This window comes from Pseudorasbora parva, chromosome 4 (genome assembly GCF_024679245.1).
Source record: "Pseudorasbora parva isolate DD20220531a chromosome 4, ASM2467924v1, whole genome shotgun sequence".
Taxonomy (NCBI): Eukaryota; Metazoa; Chordata; class Actinopteri; order Cypriniformes; family Gobionidae; genus Pseudorasbora; species Pseudorasbora parva.
Window position 1 is genome coordinate 58420943 of NC_090175.1, and position 15793 is coordinate 58436735.

At 47.6% G+C, this 15793-nt stretch overlaps 1 protein-coding gene across 2 annotated transcripts; it reads left to right on the forward strand.

Moving 5' to 3' along the window:
- Positions 1–176: 176 nt before the first annotated feature.
- On the forward strand, positions 177–9877 carry LOC137073646 (uncharacterized). Of its 2 annotated transcripts, XM_067442341.1 has the most exons (10): positions 177–422; positions 1367–1497; positions 1904–2089; positions 2314–2421; positions 3128–3360; positions 5424–5561; positions 5635–5822; positions 8062–8141; positions 8805–8888; positions 8965–9877. In XM_067442341.1, the coding sequence occupies exons 3-10, from the start codon at positions 1963–1965 to the stop codon at positions 9123–9125; spliced, it is 1119 nt and encodes a 372-aa protein (XP_067298442.1). In that variant the 5' UTR covers positions 177–422; positions 1367–1497; positions 1904–1962; the 3' UTR covers positions 9126–9877. The 2 variants fall into 2 exon arrangements, with proteins under 2 accessions (XP_067298442.1, XP_067298441.1); XM_067442340.1 differs by lacking the exon at positions 1367–1497 and having other exon boundaries at positions 178–422.
- The last annotated feature ends 5916 nt before the right edge of the window (positions 9878–15793 follow it).

Here is a 15793-nt window from a genome sequence, read left to right on the forward strand (position 1 = left end):
CATCGTCCATCAGTGATTCGGTGCTCGTCTATAGATGTCTGTCTCTCTCTCTCTCTCGCTCTCTCTCTCTCTCTCTCTCTCTCTCTCTCTCTCTCTCTCTCTCTCTCTCTCTCTCTCTCTCTCTCTCTCTCTCTCTCTCTCTCTCTCTCTCTCTCTCTCTCTCTCGCTCGCTCGCTCGCTCGCTCGCGCGCGCGTGTGGTAAACAGATATGTGTAAACAAGCATGACATGCACATGTATATAACATCACGTGACGCAGTTGTGTATGTTATGTATCTATCATGCGGTGCACTTCCGGTGAGGTTTTGTAACAATGATTGTGCGGTTATTCTAGACACACACACACACACACACACACACACACACTCTCCCTCTCTCCTACAGAAAGACTGACTGATCACTGCAGCGGATCCGATTTTTACAGTAAGATCATCATGCTGTGTGTGTGTGTGTGTGTGTGTGTGTGTGTGTGTGTGTGTGTGTGTGTGTGTGTGTGTGTGTGTGTGTGTGTGTGAAAGAGAGAGAGAGTCACTGTGTGTGTGTGTGTGTGAGAGAGAGAGAGAGAGAGAGAGAGAGTGTGAGAGTGTGTGTGCATGTGTTATAATTTGTTATATATATATTTTTAAATAGTTCATGTTTTCCCACCCAATGTTTTATTAACGTGTGTGTGTGTGTGTGTGTGTGTGTGTGTGTGTGTGTGTGTGTGTGTGTGTGTGAGAGAGAGAGATTGTTATAATTTATTTATTTTTAAAAGCAGAGCTGGCCAAACTACACAACACTTCATTACTGCAGTAAAAGTACAGAAGTATTTGTTTTCAGAAGTACTTCAGTATCAAAAGTAAATGTCCTTCTTTATGTCGCCGCATTATTGTATTATAGTTGTATAAATGCACATTATGCCATCATGGTTTAAGCCAGTCAGTGACGCTCCATCTGACACACTAGCAGACGACTAACTTAAACTCATTTAAATACTTGTAGAAAAGTTACAAAGCTGCTGTCACTTTAAGGCCGAATGCACGGATCCAATACACTGATACACATCTGATATTCTCACACTGTTCACCTTCACTGAAGACAGAATCAACTTTGTTTATGTCAATCCTCCACTAAATGAGGATTTGGACATCCGTCTTCTTCCATTTTGCTCTAAACTATAAATCAGTGTTTAATAAATGCTGTGAAATCATTGAACTTCACGAGACTCTACAAGAGTGATTCCTGAAAGGCTTTCTGCAAAAACCCAAACACCTTTTAAAGAAGAAAAAAATCATCATGACTTTCAAAGCTGCGACAGAAACGACTTTCCACTTCGAGGACCTTGATAGAAATGTAGTGGAGTAAAGAGGACGATATTTGTCTTTCAGATGGAGTGAAGTTAAAGTCAGAAGATTACAGAAAGAATAATACTCCAGTAAAGCACAGAGACTCAAACAGTGAACTTCAGTACAGGACTCGAGGAGATGAGCTGAGGGACGGTCCGGATCTGATAAAATACGTATATATAATAAATATATATTTCCCCACCCAATATTTTATTAACATACATATGTTGTGTGTGTGTGACCGTGTGTGTGTGTGTGTGTGTGTTTGTGTAACCGTATTTTTGTGTGTTAGTAACCGTATTTGTGTGTGTGTAACCGTGTGTGTGTTTGTGTAACCGTATTTGTGTGTGTGTGTAACTGTGTGTGTGTGTGTAACCGTGTGTGTCTGTTTGTGTGTAACCGTGTGTGTGTTTGTGTGTAACCGTGTGTGTATGTATGTGTGTTTGTGTGTAACCATGTGTGTGTGTGTGTGTGTGTGTGTGTGTGTGTGTGTGTAACCATGTGTGTGTGTGTGTGTGTGTAACCATGTGTGTGTGTGTAACCATGTGTGTGTGTGTGTGTGTGTGTGTGTGTGTGCAGTGGCGGCGGTGCGGCGGGCGATCTCTGAGGCGCTGTGGGGTGTGTGTGCTGCCGACTCCATGTCGATGCCGGTCCACTGGTACTACAGCACCGCGGACATCAGCGCAGACTTCAGCGGCGGCATCACCGGCTTCAGGGCACCGCGCGACACACACCCGTCCAGCATCCTGCGCCTGTCTAACACAGGTGTGTGTGTGTGTGTGTGTGTGTGTGTGCGTGTGTGTGTGTGTGTCTGTGTGTGTGTGTGTGTGTGTGTGTGTGTGTGTGTGTGTGTGTGTGATGGGTAGGTTTAGGGGCAGTGTAAGGGGATAGAAAATACGGTTTGTACAGTATAAAAACCATTACGCCTATGAGTGTTTCCACAATTCACAATAACGTGTGTGTGTGTGTGTGTGTGTGTGTGTGTGCAGCTGGCAGTGGCCGTGGCTCGTCTGGAGCTCCTGTGGTGGGGAATGTGATTCTGCACGATAAGCTGAAGTTCTGGACGGATCCGCGGCGGTCGGTTCACTATCACCAAGGTAACGAACTTCCCAGAATCCTTCAGCTCCTCTGTCACAGCTAGACAAACGAGCACAGCAAGAGTTAACATCCGCATCTGTCAGAAATCTGAAAAACGCTTGAATATACACCGATCAGGCATTACATTATGACCAGTGAATAACACTGATGATCTCCATCACCTGTTAGTGGGTGGGATATATTCGGCAGCAAGTGAACATTTAGTCCTCAGAGTTGATGTGTGTGAAGCAGGAGAAATGGGCAAGCGTAAGGATTTGAGCGAGTTTGGCCAGATTGTGACGGCTAGACGACTGGGTCAGAGCATCTCCAAAACTGCAGCTCTTGTGGGCTGTTCCCGGTCTGCAGTGGTCAGTATCTATCAAAAGTGCTCCAAGGAAGGACCAGTGGAGAACCGGCCACAGGGTCATGGGCGGCCAAGGCTCATTGATGACCGTGGGGAGCGAAGGCTGGCCCGTGGGGTCCGATCAAACAGACGAGCTACTGGAGCTCAAACTGCTCCAGAAGTTAATGCTGGTTCTGATAGAAAGCTGTCAGAATACACAGAGCAGCTCAGTTTGAGGCGTATGGGGCGGCAAAGGGTGACCTCTGACCCCTGACCCCTGACCCCGCCGAAAGCACCAACAGTGGCACGTGTAATAATTATTTTGCCATTTCATTGGCCCATAATTCTCATAATTCGTGCTGTGTAACCGTGGCTCTCTTTAGGTCTTCTGGCGGGTCAGAACACTCTGAACACTCTCTGCGCTCTGAGGGCCGCTCGGGTTCTGTCCGCCGGGCCCTTCTCCAGCGCCGCCGACCCCGGGGCCCGAGCCGCGGTTCTGGCGGATTATGTGGAGTTCATGACGAGCCCCGGATCTCACGGAGACACGTACGCCGAGTCCTTCCACCGGAGCTTCTTCAGCGACTGGCAGGAGCTCCGGCCCTCGGCCCCGAGAGAGGTAAAGCGGATCGCCGTCAAGCCTTTATTCACACACCGCTTTTAGAACCACATCAAGAGGCAAAGTCATTTCATTTTTGCAAATTAAAGGGTTAGTTCACCCAAAACTGAAATGTCTGTCATTAACTCCTCTCCCTAATGTCGCTCCACACCCGTAAGACCTCCGTTCATCTTCACACACAGTTTAAGATATTTTATATTTAGTCCGAGAGCGTATGCAAGTGTATGCACACTATACTGTCCATGTCCAGAAAGGGAATAAAGTCCATATGAGACATCAGTGGGTTAATTAGAGTCTCTTGAAGCATCCAAAATACATTTGGGTCCAAAAATAACAAAAACTACGACTTTATTCAGCGTTGGCTTCTCTTCCACGTTTGTGTTCAATCCTCAAATAAAGATTCAAACGGTTATGAGTCAGTGAATCGATTCATGATTCGGATCGCGTGTCAAACTGCTGAACTCACGAGACATTGGCGATCCGAATCATGAATTGATTCGCTGATTTATAACCGTTCGCTATAGCGCTTTTACAATGCCGATTTGGACCCACTCACTTTAATCGTCTCTAATTCAGCACGTCTGTTCACCCCTAACCGAGAAACACTTACTATTAAACACGTTAGACGCTTTATTTCCACTTTTCTGATATTTCTAAATTTTTATTGAAAATAAACGCCTTTCCGATCTGATGTGTGATGGGAAAGGGAGTCGAGCGAGTGCGGCGAAAGGCGGATTCGAACCTCTGATCGATTAGCGTCTAAGCTTGACGTCATGCGTCTCTTACCGCTACTCTACAGCCACGGTGAATAACTCACTGATTTACGTTTTGTCTGGCCCAATCAATCGTTTAGTAAACGGCGGTATACTAGTGTTTACTGTAAATGGCATCTAACATTACTCCAGTAAAAACAATTCTGAAAGAGAGAGGACCCGCCCACTTTATACTGGCTTCTGACGCCCATGGTTTATAAAGTTAATTTAGTAATTAATGTTATCTGTATATTTAGTTGAATAACTCTGATCATAATGTTAGTGTCCCCAACTGAGCAAACCAAGCCAAAGGCGACCAAAGGAACCGAAACTCCATCAGGGCTTTAAATCGTATCATTATCAGACGGTGCTGACAAAAGTTAAGGATTGTGTGTTAATAGACTAAACATACAACTTTTGAGGCATGGTTGCCAATATATATCTCATGAAATGTATGGTTTTTCAGGCATTAACCCTTAATTGCGTGACTGTTTCGCCATTCCTACATATTGGGGTTCCCTTCTGGAGCTTGTAAGGGTTCAGTTAGAGCAGATGTTTTATCCCGTCATCATCTGTCCTCATCAGAGCTCGTTCAGCATCTGCTCATATTCGCCATCTCACGCATATTCTCCAAACTCATGTTCAACGTCTTCTAAATCAATATTTCCCTCTCTGACAGCTTCTTCAGCAGATCGTCATCAGTGGCTCTAATATCGGACTGTGTTCAGTTCTCGCTCTCTGCAGTAAATCTCTGAGATATTTCAAGTTTTGCCGATTATGGTTTAGTTTCCTGCCTGCAGTGACTATGAGTGTAACGGCACTTCATCATTGCGTATCATTCCACCTTGTGGAATAAAGCTGATATGCTCCTATTTCGTCATTATAGATTCATTTATCATAGTGCAGAAAACAAAAGCGTACTCTTACACACCCCGGGTCGTTAGCGACCCTATACAATTTTGACCAAAAACTAGCAGAAAAACAGGCGTTTAATTATAATTGAATTATTTTTTTCTTGTAATATTGTTTAAAGTAGATTGATTGAGGAATACTGAGAAAGGCTGATGTCTAACTTAAAAAAATGAAGGAGGAGGAGGAGGAGGAGGGTAATGACCCGAGCTATGCGGTTAAGGGTTAATGTGCCTTTAATCGCTCGTTGTTGCCGCCGCTCTGATGCCCATCTATGCTTGCACGACTTCTCGGCCTGTAATTGCTGCTCTTTTCCAGGGCTGGGCTGATAAACAATATAATAAATATCGAATCGCGATAACATGATGATTATTGTAATGTGAGCCTCCGTCTGCTCGGCAGGTTCTGGAGTTCGCGGAGCAGCGTTCCCGACGGATGCTAACCGCGCCGCGCGCTGACGGCCAGCTGAACGCCATTGGCTGTCTCCCCATGGCCATTCCCTTCGTGCTGCTGTCTGCCACAGCCAATGAGGAGGAAGCGGTGAGTCACGTGACCCCTCTCACAGCCAATCATAGTGTGGCGTGGTGCTCAGCGTGCAGGTGTGTGTGTGCAGGTGTGTGCGGTGGTGGAGTTGGTGAAGCTCACTCATCCTCACGCGCTGCTGCCGCCGCTGGTGTCTCTGTACGCTCACGCGCTCCACGCCGCGCTCAACGGCTCCTGCGTGCGTCAAGAAGCCGAGGCCGCCCTCCGGTCGCTGGACGCCTGGGACGCCTGCAGACCCTTCATACAGCGCGCAGAGAGGTACACACACACACACACACACATACACAAACAGTGTTAAACACACACACACACGCACACATACAGCGTTAAACACACACGCACACACACAGCATTAAACACACACAGCGTTAAACACACACACATACACACACACAGTGTTAAACACACACACACAGCGTTAAAAACACTCACACACACAAACTGCCACCTGCTCCTAAACCTACCCATCACACACATGGGTAGGTTTAGGGGCTGTGTGTGTGTGTGTGTGTGTGTGTGAGTGTGTGTGTGTGTGTGTGTGTGTGTGTGAGTGTGTGTGTGTGTGTGTGTGTGTGTGTGTGTGTGTGTGTGATGGGTAGGTTTAGGGGCAGTGTGTGTGTGTGTGTGTGTGTGTGTGTGTGTGTGTGTGATGGGTAGGTTTAGGGGCAGTGTGTGTGTGTGTGTGTGTGTTGGGTAGGTTTAGGGGCAGTGTGTGTGTGTGTGTGATGGGTAGGTTTAGGGGCAGTGTGTGTGTGTGTGTGTGTGTGTGTGTGTGTGTGTGTGTGTGTGTGTGTGTGTGTGTGTGTGTGTGTGTGTGTGATGGGTAGGTTTAGGGGCAGTGTGTGTGTGTGTGTGTGTGTGTGTGTGTGATGGGTAGGTTTAGGGGCAGTGTGTGTGTGTGTGTGTGTGTGTGTGTGTGTGTGTGTGTGTGTGTGATGGGTAGGTTTAGGGGCAGTGTGTGTTTGTGTGTGTGTGTGTGTGTGTGATGGGTAGGTTTAGGGGCAGTGTGTGTGTGTGTGTGTGTGTGAGATGGGTAGGTTTAGGGGCAGTGTGTGTGTGTGTGTGTGTGTGTGTGTGATGGGTAGGTTTAGGGGCAGTGTGTGTGTGTGTGTGTGTGTGTGTGATGGGTAGGTTTAGGGGCTGTGTGTGTGTGTGTGTGTGTGAGATGGGTAGGTTTAGGGGCAGTGTGTGTGTGTGTGTGTGTGTGTGTGTGTGTGTGTGATGGGTAGGTTTAGGGGCAGTGTGTGTGTGTGTGTGTGTGTGTGTGTGTGTGTGTGATGGGTAGGTTTAGGGGCAGTGTAAGGGGATAGAAAATACGGTTTGTACAGTATAAAAACCATTACGCCTATGGAGAGTTCCTGTAAACCACATAGACCAACATGTGTGTGTGTGTGTGTGTGTGTGTGTGTGAGTTTGTGTGTGTGTGTGTGTGTGTGTGAGTTTGTGTCTGTGTGTGTGTGTGTGATGGGTAGGTTTAGGGGCAGTGTGTGTGTGTGTGTGTGTGATGGGTAGGTTTAGGGGCAGTGTGTGTGTGTGATGGGTAGGTTGAGGGGCAGTGTGTGTGTGTGTGTGTGTGTGTGTGAGATGGGTAGGTTTAGGGGCAGTGTGTGTGTGTGTGTGTGTGTGTGTGATGGGTAGGTTTAGGGGCTGTGTGTGTGTGTGTGTGTGTGTGTGATGGGTAGGTTTAGGGGCTGTGTGTGTGTGTGTGTGTGTGATGGGTAGGTTTAGGGGCTGTGTGTGTGTGTGTGTGTGTGTGTGTGTGTGTGTGTGTGTGTGTGTGTGTGTGTGTGTGTGTGTGTGTGTGTGTGATGGGTAGGTTTAGGGGCTGTGTGTGTGTGTGTGTGTGTGTGTGTGATGGGTAGGTTTAGGGGCTGTGTGTGTGTGTGTGTGTGTGTGTGTGATGGGTAGGTTTAGGGGCTGTGTGTGTGTGTGTGTGTGTGTGTGTGTGTGTGTGTGTGTGTGTGTGTGTGTGTGTGTGTGTGTGTGATGGGTAGGTTTAGGGGCTGTGTGTGTGTGTGTGTGTGTGTGTGATGGGTAGGTTTAGGGGCTGTGTGTGTGTGTGTGTGTGTGTGTGTGTGTGTGATGGGTAGGTTTAGGGGCTGTGTGTGTGTGTGTGTGTGTGTGTGTGTGTGTGTGTGTGTGTGTGTGTGTGTGTGTGTGTGTGTGTGTGTGTGATGGGTAGGTTTAGGGGCTGTGTGTGTGTGTGTGTGTGTGTGTGATGGGTAGGTTTAGGGGCTGTGTGTGTGTGTGTGTGTGTGTGTGTGATGGGTAGGTTTAGGGGCTGTGTGTGTGTGTGTGTGTGTGTGTGTGATGGGTAGGTTTAGGGGCTGTGTGTGTGTGTGTGTGTGTGTGTGTGTGATGGGTAGGTTTAGGGGCAGTGTAAGGGGATAGAAAATACGGTTTGTACAGTATAAAAACCATTACGCCTATGGAGAGTCCCAACACTTCGCAAAAACAAACGTGTGTGTGTGTGTGTGTGTGTGTGTGTAATCTTCAGGTTTCCAGCCTCATCCGCCGAGCGTCTGAAGGTCCACCAGAGCGCTGTGGAGTCTCTCGGACTCGCCTGCTACACACAAGGTCAGTAAACCCTGAGCCCGGGCTCGTCATCGGGCAAACACACACACAACACTTCAACAAAACAGCTCAAAGCTTCGTTTCTCTTTAAATGTTTTATGAACTTTTTTAATAGATCTAATGAAACTGAACTAAATGTTATTTCAGTGAGAACATCATGAAAAGCGGCTTACATAAACGATGTGTTAGCTCCTGAAAATCTGATCGTGTTTATAGGAGTAGTTCAACCCAAGAATGTGATCATTTATTGTCACTCCAAACCTGATTGAGTTTATTTCTGTGTAAAATAAAAGAACATTTCTATTCAGTGGTAGCTAACCAGTGCTAACCAGAGTGGCTTGGATGCCAACATTCTTCAAAATCTCTTCTTTTGTGTTGGAAGAGAGACAGTCCTACAGGTGTGGAAGACATGAGGGAGTAAATGATGAGCATCCTAGCTCAACATCAGGGCTTTACCATCAAGGGCATCTCTGTGTGACAAAAGGGCAATATTACGTTTGTTGTATTTGCTGTGAATGTGATAATATCCATCATTATTTGGCCCTGTCCTCGTTTTATTTATTTACTCCGGTTTAAGGCCCTAAGCACAGCAAAAAGCCCTGAGCCAGAACCAACTACTGATGATGCTCCTCTGACTGAGTGTGTGTGTGTGTGTGTGTCCCACAGGAGCGCTGACGAGCCTCTTCTACCTGGCGTACTGCTTTCATGATGACGTGTCTGGGGGAATCCTGACCAACACCAACTGTGGAGGTTTGTGTCTCCATCTCTCGCTCTGCTGGTTCCTGAGTGTGTGTGTGTGTAACGCTGTGTGTGTGTGTGTGTGCAGGAGAGAACTGTAACCGCGGCGCGGCTCTTGGCGCTCTCCTCGGCGCCCGTGCGGCGTACACACACTCATCTGTGCCTCAGCAGTGGAAGGACGAACTACGGGACGCTCCGGAGACAATCTGTGCCATCCTGAGGGATCTGAAGAGCTCCACATCAGCCTGATGCTCACACACACACACACACACACGCACACACACACACACACACACATGGGTAATGTCCTCATATTTCACCCTTTCCTGTAATACCTGTGTCATACCCATGGCATTACACACATTTGTGTCCTCATATGTCACAAAAACATGCCCCCACACACACACACACACACACACACACACACACACGCATGCGCTGCTGGCACAGGAAGTGCTGCCCACAGATGAGGTTTTAAGCCTGACTTCCCCTCATCCGCCTCTCATGACCTACTTACATAATTCTCACATTAGAGTCTGATATAAAGATCATCAGAGGAATACATCACACACACACACACACACACACACACACACACACACACACACACACACACACACACACACTCGAGTTAGAGTCTGATATATAGATCATCAGAGGAATAAATCACACACACACACACACACACACACACACACACACACACACACACACACACACTCGAGTTAGAGTCTGATATATAGATCATCAGAGGAATACATCACACACACACACACACACTCGAGTTGGAGCTCGTGTTTCTGTGATCCGACATGTATTTAAAGATTATTAGGAATGTGTAAAAGATGTATGTAATGAGGTTAATAACGCATTTGAAATTATGAACATGCAAAAACAAAAGAGAACCCTCCAAATATTAAAAACTCCATGTTTGCCTTTTCTGTCAGCTTTATAAATTATGTATATTTTGCATATTAAAATAAAACCTGTCGTTTGCTGAATATTCTTGTCAGATACGTTTTAGTGATTGTTCCCTTATTTAAAACGTATCAAATAATTTCCTCATATTTTATGGTTTAATGTACAATTTTTTTTACCACATTATAGCAACGCCCTGACAACCACTCAGAACTCCATAGCAACGCCCTGACAACCACTCAGAACTCCATAGCAACGACCTGACAACCACTCAGAACTCCATAGCAACGACCTGACAACCACTCAGAACTAATAATAATAATAATAATACATTTTATTTGTATTGTACTTTACATTTGTCACAAATCTCAAAGTGCTACAGTTAAGATAATTTAAAAATGGGAGAATACTAATAGATTAATTAGCTAAAAGACAAAAGCTCTCCCAAAAAGAAACGTTTTAGAGGGTTAGTTCACCCAAAAATGAATATTCTGTCATTAACTCCTCTCCCTCATGTGGTCGGACACCCGTCAGACCTTCGCTCATCTTCAGAACACAGATGAAGATATTTTAGTGTAAAGCTGAGAAAGGCTTCAGATAGGCCTCCATTGGCATTCAGTCCATTCCCACTCACAAGACCCATAAAGGCCCTAAACACATCGACACACAGCCCATCTCACTACAGCGGCTGCACAATCCCTTTACAACGCCACGAGAATAGTTATTGTGCACAAAAATCTAAATAATGACTTTATCCGCCGAGTTCTTGTCTTCCGTGTCGGTCTCGCTCCTCCTCTTCTGGTCATGATCGGCGGATCGTCATATTCTCACGCATGCGGCGACTTCACGACAATAACTCGGGAAGAATAACTCAGAACTCCACAGCAACGGCCTGACAACCACTCAGAACTCCACAGCAATGGCCTGACAACCACACAGAACTCCATAGCAACGACCTGACAACCACTCAGAACTCCACAGCAACGACCTGACAACCACACAGAACTCCATAGCAACGACCTGACAACCACTCAGAACTCCACAGCAACGACCTGACAACCACTCAGAACTCCACAACAACGACCTGACAACCACTCAGAACTCCATAGCAACGACCTGACAACCACTCAGAACTCCACAGCAACGACCTGACAACCACTCAGAACTCCACAACAACGACCTGACAACCACTCAGAACTCCATAGCAACGACCTGACAACCACTCAGAACTCCACAGCAACGACCTGACAACCACTCAGAACTCCACAACAACGACCTGACAACCACTCAGAACTCAATAGGAACGACCTGACAACCACTCAGAACTCAATGGGAACGGCCTGACAACCACTCAGAAATCCATAGCAATGACCTGACAACCACACAGAACTCCACAGCAACGGCCTGACAACCACTCAGAACTCCACAGCAACGCCCTGACAACCACTCAGAACTCAATAGGAACGACCTGACAACCACTCAGAACTCCATAGCAACGACCTGACAACCACTCAGAACTCCATAGCAATGACCTGACAACCACTCAGAACTCCATAGCAATGACCTGACAACCACTCAGAACTCCATAGCAATGACCTGACAACCACTCAGAACTCCATAGCAACGACCTGTTCAGGAGTTAATGGGAGCAGTGTTGCAGACTGTGACGGTGAGTTTAGCAAGATTTCTGAGATGGTAGAACGATGTCTTGCAGAGTTTTTTGATATGGGCTTCGAAGCCGAGTTGTGGGTCAAGTCTTACACCTAGATTGGTGACCGTTGTGGAGAGGGGAATGTCCTGACCAGAGATAGTTACACCACCGATGGAGGAAAACGTGTTTGCTGTGGTGTGCCAACACGAACTGCCTCAGTTTTAGAGCTGTTTGACTGGAGGAAGTCTTCATCCACACCCTTATCTCCTCCAGACAGGCAGTGAGTGTTGATGATGGTGGTGAAACTGCAGAGGTGTGTGTTTCTGATTTCATGTGCAGCTGTGTGTCATCGGCATAGCAGTGAAATGAGACTCCACCGCGGCTAATGTCATGGCGGAGGGGGATGATGTAAATGATGAAGAGAATGTGCGCCAAGGACTGACCCCTGAGGGACCCCGCAGGTAACTGTGTGTTGTCGAGACCTTGCACCTCCAAGTGAAATGTACTCTGATCTGTTAGTGAGGTATGATTTAAACCAGTTTAGAGCAGTGCCAGAGAGTCCAATGGTTTGATCGAGGAAATCGAGGAGTATGAGGAGGGATGGTGAGCCTCCATCAGCTGTCATCCATAGGTCATTTATGACTCTAACCAGGGCTGTCTCAGTACTGTTTGCAGAACTCCATAGCAACGACCTGACAACCACTCAGAACTCCATAGCAACGACCTGACAACCACTCAGAACTCCATAGCAACATCCTGACAACCACTCAGAACTCCATAGCAACAACCTGACAACCACTCAGAACTCCACAGCAACGACCTGAGAACCACTCAGAACTCCATAGCAACGACCTGAGAACCACTCAGAACTCAATAGGAACGACCTGACAACCACTCAGAACTCCACAGCAACGACCTGACAACCACTCAGAACTCAATAGGAACGACCTGACAACCACTCAGAACTCCACAGCAACGACCTGACAACCACTCAGAACTCCACAGCAACGACCTGACAACCACTCAGAACTCCACAGCAACGACCTGACAGCCACTCAGAACTCCATAGCAACGACCTGACAACCACTCAGAACTCAATGGGAACGACCTGACAGTCACTCAGAACTCCATAGCAACGACCTGACAACCACTCAGAACTCAATGGGAACAACCTGACAACCACTCAGAACTCCACAGCAACGACCTGACAACCACTCAGAACTCCATAGCAATGACCTGACAACCACACAGAACTCCATAGCAACGACCTGACAACCACTCAGAACTCCACAGCAACGACCTGACAACCACTCAGAACTCCATAGCAACGACTTGACAGCCACTCAGAACTCCACAGCAACGACCTGACAACCACTCAGAACTCCACAGCAACGACCTGACAACCACTCAGAACTCCACAGCAACGACCTGACAACCACTCAGAACTCCATAGCAACGACCTGACAACCACTCAGAACTCCACAGCAACGACCTGACAACCACTCAGAACTCCACAGCAACGACCTGACAACCACTCAGAACTCCACAGCAACGACCTGACAACCACTCAGAACTCCACAGCAACGACCTGACAGCCACTCAGAACTCCATAGCAACGATCTGACAACCACTCAGAACTCAATAGGAACGACCTGACAGCCACTCAGAACTCCACAGCAACGACCTGACAACCACTCAGAACTCCACAGCAACGACCTGACAGCCACTCAGAACTCCATAGCAACGACCTGACAACCAATCAGAACTCCACAGCAACGACCTGACAGCCACTCAGAACTCCATAGCAACGACCTGACAACCACTCAGAACTCCACAGCAACGACCTGACAACCACTCAGAACTCCATAGCAATGACCTGAGAACCATTTAGAACTCAATGGGAACGACCTGACAGCCACTCAGAACTCCACAGCAACGGCCTGACAACCACTCAGAACTCCATAGCAACGACCTGACAACCACTCAGAACTCCACAGCAACGACCTGACAACCACTCAGAACTCCATAGCAATGACCTGAGAACCAATCAGAACTCAATAGGAACGACCTGACAACCACTCAGAACTCCACAGCAACGACCTGACAACCACTCAGAACTCCACAGCAACTACCTGACAACCACTCAGAACTCAATGGGAACGACCTGACAACCACTCAGAACTCCACAGCAACGACCTGACAACCACTCAGAACTCCACAGCAACGACCTGACAACCACTCAGAACTCCATAGCAATGACCTGACAACCACACAGAACACCACAGCAATGACCTGACAACCACTCAGAACTCAATGGGAACGACCTGACAACCACTCAGAACTCAATAGGAACGACCTGACAGCCACTCAGAACTCCACAGCAACGACCTGACAACCACTCAGAACTCCACAGCAACGACCTGACAACCACTCAGAACTCCACAGCAACGACCTGACAGCCACTCAGAACTCCATAGCAACGACCTGACAACCACTCAGAACTCAATGGGAACGACCTGACAGCCATTCAGAACTCCACAGCAACGACCTGACAACCACTCAGAACTCCATAGCAACAACCTGACAACCACTCAGAACTCAATAGCAATGACCTGACAACCACACAGAACTCCACAGCAACGGCCTGACAACCACTCAGAACTCCATAGCAACGACCTGACAACCACTCAGAACTCAATGGGAACGACCTGACAGCCATTCAGAACTCCACAGCAACGACCTGACAACCACTCAGAACTCCACAGCAACGACCTGACAACCACTCAGAACTCAATGGGAACGACCTGACAACCACTCAGAACTCCACAGCAACGACCTGACAGCCACTCAGAACTCCACAGCAACGACCTGACAACCACTCAGAACTCCACAGCAACGACCTGACAACCACTCAGAACTCCATAGCAATGACCTGACAACCACACAGAACTCCATAGCAACGACCTGACAACCACTCAGAACTCCACAGCAACGACCTGACAACCACTCAGAACTCCACAGCAACGACCTGACAGCCACTCAGAACTCCACAGCAACGACCTGACAGCCACTCAGAACTCCACAGCAACGACCTGACAACCACTCAGAACTCCACAGCAACGACCTGACAATCACTCAGAACTCCACAGCAACGACCTGACAACCACTCAGAACTCCACAGCAACGACCTGACAACCACTCAGAACTCAATAGGAACGGCCTGACAACCACTCAGAACTCCATAGCAATGACCTGACAACCACACAGAACTCCACAGCAACGACCTGACAACCACTCAGAACTCCATAGCAACGACCTGACAACCACTCAGAACTCAATAGGAACGACCTGACAACCACTCAGAACTCAATGGGAACGGCCTGACAACCACTCAGAACTCCACAGCAACGACCTGACAACCACTCAGAACTCCACAGCAACGACCTGACAACCACTCAGAACTCCATAGCAACGACCAGACAACCACTCAGAACTCCATAGCAACGACCTGACAACCACTCAGAACTCCATAGCAACGACCTGACAACCACTCAGAACTCCACAGCAACGACCTGACAACCACTCAGAACTCAATAGCAACGACCTGACAACCACTCAGAACTCAATAGCAACGACCTGACAACCACTCAGAACTCCATAACAATGACCTGACAACCACTCAGAACTCCATAGCAACGACCTGACAACCACTCAGAACTCCATAGCAACGACCTGACAGCTGTTCAGGAGTTATTGGGAGCAGTGTTGCAGACGGTGACGTCATCGAGCGTCAGATTAAAGGGCCCCTTCAGCGCTGAGAAGATGAATCTGTATTTAAACTGGGTCAGTGATGTTGTAGAAATGTGGAATTATTTTTGAATTTGGTGCCTTCTAGACTGAGAAAAGACAGAAAATGTGTTTTTGTCTCATGGGGATGAAAGACTACAATTCCCAGAATGCTTCGCTGCCCCATGAGGCCACGCCCACAGCCACCGCTCCTGGATTACTGTGACTGAGTCAGAGAACAGACACTACAGTTAAATCCTGAACGTGTGTGTTCAATATAACGATGGAGTCGCCGCGTGAGTCTCACCGCACTGACGATGACATTTACCCTCATCAATGAGCTGATGAGCTCTGGTGATGAGAGCTGAGGTACACACACTCGCGGCATACACTCACACGCGTGTTCAGTCTGGAGCGTTTACAGATCAGGCCTTTGGAAGCTTAATGTTCATAGAAATTAATTCGAGAAGTTAAAAGACTTCCATTGCTCAGCAAAGCTCCGTTAGCATGAGTGCCTGAGCCGAGCCGAGCTGTGAGTGTGATCTCCATCCCTCGTGTGTGT